The sequence below is a fragment of the Miscanthus floridulus genome, chromosome 7 (genome assembly GCF_019320115.1).
Source record: "Miscanthus floridulus cultivar M001 chromosome 7, ASM1932011v1, whole genome shotgun sequence".
In the NCBI taxonomy this organism is placed as follows: domain Eukaryota; kingdom Viridiplantae; phylum Streptophyta; class Magnoliopsida; order Poales; family Poaceae; genus Miscanthus; species Miscanthus floridulus.
Window position 1 is genome coordinate 3,915,315 of NC_089586.1, and position 6,702 is coordinate 3,922,016.

The 6,702-nt window shown below is 45.1% G+C and overlaps 1 protein-coding gene across 1 annotated transcript; it reads left to right on the forward strand.

Moving 5' to 3' along the window:
- The first annotated feature begins 5,608 nt into the window (after window positions 1–5,608).
- Window positions 5,609–6,355, forward strand: LOC136464960 (secreted RxLR effector protein 161-like). Its single transcript, XM_066463885.1, has one exon. The coding sequence runs from the start codon at window positions 5,609–5,611 to the stop codon at window positions 6,353–6,355; it is 747 nt and encodes a 248-aa protein (XP_066319982.1).
- The last annotated feature ends 347 nt before the right edge of the window (window positions 6,356–6,702 follow it).

The following is a 6,702-nucleotide window of genomic DNA, read 5'->3' on the forward strand; positions in this document are numbered from 1 at the left end:
CGTCCTCGCCCCGAGCTCGCCACGACCTCGCGTCGCCTGCCCCCGCCACCGTTGCCACCCTCGCGCCCCGTCCTCTCTCTCCCTCTCTCCCGACGTGGCGGCGCAGCGGGAGGCCCAAAACGCTGCCGCCTCCGCGCGCTGCCTACGACCGGAGCAGCCGCGCCCGTACCCCGCCTCCCCCCTGCGTCGGGGTCCGTCGGAGGTCCGAGGAGTGCGGCGGTGCGGGGTGGTTCGCAGGTTCACGAGGGAGGACCACGACATTGTGCGCCTGTGCCGTAGCTTGTCCGCTGCTCCCCGCGCAGCCCCCGTGTCGCTACGTCGTGGCCTGTCCGCCGCCCCGCGGACCGCGCAGCCATCAACACATGGTAGCGCGAGTCTGCACAGCCCTCGCTCCGGTGTGCCGCAGCCTGTCCGCAACTCCCCTTCGCCGCCTCCCTCCTCGCTACAACGGAGACGGCTTGGGCTCTGTCGGTCTGCCCCAAATCCGACCAAGCACCGCCACGCTTCGGCGCCGGCTGCTCCGGTGCCCTCCGGGTCCCGGGTCCCGTGCTCGGGCAGGCGCGTGTGCAGCTCCTACGCCGCCTTCCTGCACGCCGCCCGTCGCCCGGCCGAGAGCTGGTCGATCGCGTCTGTGCCGCGACCGCCGCGTGCTCTACTCTGCTCTGCTGCTAGCTTGATGATGTCACCATGACACTATGGCTATGTCATATACTCCCTTTTCCTCTTGAAAATAAAACCCAAAATACTTCATAAATACACCCCTTCCCCAACATGGCCACGTATCGGCATCTCCTCGGCGAAGCCAAGCACAGCACGAGAGCGTGTTCGTGCTCATTGCAGCTATGCCTTCTCTTGGTGTTCATCAGGTTGCCGCTGCTCTTCGGAAGATTCAGACCATAAACATTTTTTTCTTTGTTCAGTTTTGATCACTCAAGGTCAACATGTGATTAGAAATGCCTCCTATTTTAAATAGTATATCACGTTTGGGACAAGCTTGGTAGTTGATGCTTTCCATAAAGGTTTGAAGCACTGCTCCTAAAAATGCAAGGCTAGTGTGTAATGCAGAAAATCCATTCTTTCAAAAAAATGCAAAAAATCCATGCTAATTTTTTGACGGAATTGTTGCTAGCTTTATTAATCTTTTATACGCTTTATTAATCACAAGGGTCCCTGTAGTTTTTGCTACAGTATATTAGCCCCCTGTATGAAGTTGTGGGATACCTTATTTACTTTTCTAATCTACTGTCACATACACATTATGCAAGGCTCTATGCTATTTTTGACTCGTGGTTTGGCAATTGGCACCAAGTTCCTAGGTATATACTAATTTTCATCAAGAGTTTTATATAGATATAAGTACTCAAATATAGATACGAAGTTGTAGGCTCTCAATTCAGCTGAACACTATAAATCTATTTAGTTTGTGTTGTCACGTATTGGGATCAAAATTAGCTCCAGTTCTGATAATCGTTACCTCAGCCGTGCCATATATTTATTCTTCACTGTAGGTCATGACAAGAAATCTTCTTAAATTTCACCAAATACTCAATTTCTGATGAGCTACATTTTAATTACTACAAATACAATAAATCATACTAAAGCTCATGGATTCATGTCTTCATCAATCATGTATTGTTCCTTCATTTTGTAAAGAAGATATCTAACACCCTAGAGCTTCCTATCGAGCTTCAACGCTCTATTATTTTACCATAGGCCAATAAAAAGACAGGGTTATCGAATATAGTGCGGCAAATGCCGCGCCCAGGTTTTTTAGTGCATGCTAGATGCTACGGCATGGCGTGTGGTGAGGCTATTTATAAAGGCTACGCGAGGATCCTCATCCTCACACGTGTTTTAGGCCTAGTTAGTTTTCCTGTTAAACTTTAGTCTCTATCACATCGAATATTTAGACACATATATAAAGTATTAAATATAGACTAAAAAATAACTAATTATATAGATTATGACTAATTTGCGAGACAAATTTTTTAAGCCGAATCAGTCCACGATTTGATAATGTGGTGCTACAGTAAAGGTATAGGCCCTGCTCGGCTTGCTGAATCTTAGCTGAAAAATATTGTTCTGGTTGAAATATTGTGAGAGAAAAATACTGTTCCGGCTAAAAAAAGAAGTCGAACAAGCCGGATTTGAGGTAAGCCGAACGGGCCACAGTAAACATATGCTAATGCTAGATTAATTAGGCTTAATAGATTCGTCTCACGGATTACTGAGGAGTTGTGCAATTTATTTTATTATTAATATCCGAGCACTTTTATGTGACACCCCATATGACACCTGATGTGACAACGCTAAACTTTACCCCTGGATTTGAACACCCCCTATTTTATCCCGGCAACGGAATGCTTTTCTTTCCACTTGTGGAATGATGCCGTATTTAGCGTTCTCCAAAATTAGTAAGGTTAGTTGGTTGGTTGGTTTGGTTGGTTGTCCTTGTGCTCATTCAATCTAATAACGCAAACCAACTAGAAATCACGCGTCGCACACAACCACACAGTATTCAGTCTGTTGGGCTAGGCTTATACAATCGTATGCGATCGTGGATTATAAGCTATAACAGTATTTTTCTCTCGTACCAAATCAACCAAGCCAGCTAGCAGTAAATAATCTATGATCGTTTACGACGAAACGAACAGGCTGATTGAATTCAGTAGTTGGATAAAAAATTCAGCATTTTGTATTAAATTAATTTGGTGATTAGATATTTAGGCCTCTAAAGGATTTCAAATGAACAATGCACTGCGAAAACGGAGCGGGGGAAACGACAAACGAGACGACACTGAAGATGAGATCTAGCAACGGCAGCGTCGGCAGGGCCGGCATGCGCTGATGGGAAGCCTGATGCTCACGGCCGGACCAGACAAGAGGCCCGTGACGAAATTAATGTAGACAATATATTTATTTGCATCATGTCCATGTGTTGCAGTTGTCTCTCATGTCTTCAACGTTGTTGTCATCGACCGTGTGTGTGTCGTTTCCAGTATGGCAGATCGATTAATTTTATTTTTCGGTCAGGCACAGCTCATACCATATGTTGTGCTGTCGTGCAACCGTGCTTGCCCTCGATCGTACTACAGTGCCACTGAAATGGGAGTTCATCGCATTCTCTCGTATTTTCCGTGCAATTTACCCACGCCATTAGGCTTATGAACTCGAGGGAGTTTAGCACAACGAGCCTGTGGATACTACCGCACTTGTCCTCGCACAAGTCCAAATTAAGTTTACTCCCACAAGTTTGGCCCGCCTATGTCCGGATATAAAGATGACGATTTTTGTTAAATGGACATCACTTTTTACTCTGTCCGCCCTGTATAAGGCACCAAGAGGCTACTAATTATTAGTTCCATTCACAAATTTATATATACTAGCAAATATGTCCATGTGTTGCAATGTGACGTACATTTTATGTGGTCAAATTTAAAACTATTCTATTCTATGTACATCTCTCCTATTTTATATGACATATGCACGACTTCGATATAAGTTTTAAGGTAACTTGAATAGCTAGAAATCCTAATGTAGATAGATACATCTATTCTAAATAACCTGAATAGGAATCATAATTCAAATAGAAAAGAATAAAAATAAGATAAATCTTTCCTGAATAGGAATCCTAATTCAAACAAAAAAGAATAAAAATAAGACAAATGTTTTCTTAATGTTAAACCACATAAAGAATCTTAATTCACATGATTTTCCTTGAACTCTTTACGTGATTTTCTCTCTGCCGTGTCCGTATGTTCCTCTTGATTCCTTTTTCCGTGTTTCACTTGATTTTTGTCCCTCACCGTGTTCTTTTTTTACTTTATTTTTCCTTTCTAATTTTTCTTTTGCGTACTTCTATTGTCGTAGATGACCCAATACGTTTTGGAATCGAACTCCATATCGTATTAGGCAAGAGCTATTCTAATTCGTATGAGCACGGGTTATATAAGTCCAGACGGAAGAAACTCTACATTGTTCGAGAGTTAGAGTAAGACGGACCAAAAAATGGACAAACAAAAAAATAAGCTGAAATTTTATCTCTTTATTATTAGGTATAGATATAGATATGATAAAAAAGAAAAATGACAAAAAAATTCAATCGAAAGTTAACGACAGATGCAATCAAATGTGGAAAGAGAGGATCGTGCAAAAAAAAACGCAAGCCAATTGGATACGGTAAAGCGGACAAAAAAAGATAATTACACAGAAACTTCTCACGCTAATAAGAAAACAGGAAAACAAAAATAAAATGGAACAAAACCCAAAACTCTTCGTGGTTTGATACGGTGATAAGCTTTGCCTGATTTCTATTTTTATTATTTTCTATTTGAATTAGGATTCCTAGTTGTTCAGAATCGAAGAGATCTATCTGGATTAGTATTCGTAGCTATCCAGGTCACCTTATCTATGTGCATATGTCATATACAGTACGGGAGATTTGTAGATAGTTTTCACATTTATAGAGTTAGTTAGGGAGGGCCGGACAAAAAAAATGGGTGGAGAGAAATTTTACCTCTTTATTAATATTAGATATAGATAGGCGTTCTGTGTTGTTGCGCTTTTTATTTTTTGGTGATTTTTTTTGTGGAAAAAATACCAAAAATAAAAAGTACAGCGACACCTAGCCCGGAATACTTGGAGGGGCAAGAATATCTTTTCGCAGGTGAACTTAATATCGTTACATGCCTCAACTCACGATAATATCAGTTAGGGAAGACAAATTTCAAGAGATGTCAAATAAGTAATATTTGAAGGTTGGGTGTTAAATTGTGAAAAGAATTTATTTTTGTCAGACAGGGAATTTTCTCTACGTACAAATCCTTTCCTTGGTCAACCACCCAGTCCCATCGACCACGCTTTACACACCAATGGATTTTTATAGCGTGTGCATGCATATATATGCTGATATAAGCACATCTTCCTCTTTGTCTGTTGCTTTTAGTTTCTTGTTTTCTTCACACGGGTAAGCAATCTAGGACGACGACCTGCTCCTTGGACTCTAATGAGTGAATCATCAACGCACCAGTACTAAATCACACATCACCTCGCGAATCAATATGTCACGCTCTCCCATCTCCATCACTCTTACGTGGCAGCAGCAAAGGACTGACGCGCCTATCACTTACACGTTAAATCGGCATTTCTCAACGACGAACTAGCGGAGACCATCTTCGTCAGGCAACCCCCAGGTTTGGCCGTCAAGGGAGAGGAGCACATGGTGCTCCGACTGCGCAAGGCGCTCCACGGGCTGCGGCAGGCCCCATGAGCATGGAACGCCAAGCTTGACGCTACGCTGGGCGAGCTTGGGTTTCAGCGGTGCGCAACCGAGCACGCGCTCTACACGCGGCGACGGGGGAAGGAGGAGCTCGTCGTCGGAGTGTATGTGGATGACTTGATCGTCACCGACGCGCGCACGGAGGACATCAACGGCTTCAAGCGTGAGATAGCGGCTCGTTTTCGAATGAGCGATCTCGGCGCACTCTCCTACTACCTCGACATCGAGGTGAGACAAGGGAAGGAGGAACTCACGCCCGGTCAGAGCGCGTATGCCTCCAAACTGTTAGAGCGAAGCAACATGGCTGAGTGCAAGCCATGCATGACTCCGATGGAGGAGCGGCTAAAGCTGACGAAGGCTAGCACCGCGGCGAAGGTGGATGCAACACTCTACCAGAGCATCGTCGGCGGTCTGCGCTACCTAGTCCACACGAGGTCAGATATTACGTTTGTCGTGGGCTATGTCAGTCGCTTTATGGAGGATCCCAGAGAGGATCACTGGGCTATAGTGAAGCGGCTATTGCGCTACATCAAGGGAACGTTGGATCAAGGGATCATCTTTTCCAAGACCGATGAGAGTAGACTACAGCTCACTGTGTTCAACGATGCAGACATGGCGGGGGACATCGACGGGCGATGGAGCACCTTTGACGTGCTCGTCTTCCTCGGATCGGTCCTAATTTCATGGCTGTCACTGAAACAGAAGGTGGTGGCGCTATCTACATGCGAGGTAGAGTACGTAGTGGCAGCTACAGTGGCGTGCCAAGTTGTGTGGCTACGCCGGCTGCTGGGCGAGCTTACCGGCATGAAAGCTCACCCACCAGCACTGATGGTGGACAACCAGACCGCCATCGCCCTCGTGAAGAATCCTGTTCTGCACGACCGAAGCAAACACATCGACGTGAAGTTTCACTTTCTCAGAGACTATGTCGATAGAGGGCAGATCGTCATCGAGTTCGTCGAAACTGGTCGGCAACTCGCAGACATCCTCACCAAGCCGCTTGGACGTCTTCGACTCATGGAGCTGAAGGAGATGATTGGCATGGAGGGGGTACAAGGAATAGCAGTAGGATTATGAGAAGAATTGTTAGAATAATTTACTGCTTTCCTTGTGTGAACACATAGCAAGGGAAGGCGGTGCCGAAAAGGCTCCCTGCTGTGGTATTGTAGTTGCTGTAGTGGCAGGTGCCGAACGGCTCACTTGCCGAACTGTAGCCACATGCAAGGACAGGTGTAGAAGTCAGTCCTGCTGTGTTATCTAGTTACTGTTGCAGTATGTGCGTTGTACTAGGACTAGATGGATAGAGTTGTATAAATAGACATACACGGCAACTCAGTAAAGAGAGTTCAGATTTGCCATCTCCCATATAGGGCTTCGGCCAATGCTGGTGTCTTGTACTATGTGTGTATGCTCTGTTCTCTCTC

Excerpts from the sequence above, each read along its gene's own strand:
- LOC136464960 (XM_066463885.1), top strand. The coding sequence starts at position 5,609 with ATGGAGGAGCGGCTAAAGCTGACGAAGGCTAGCACCGCGGCGAAGGTG.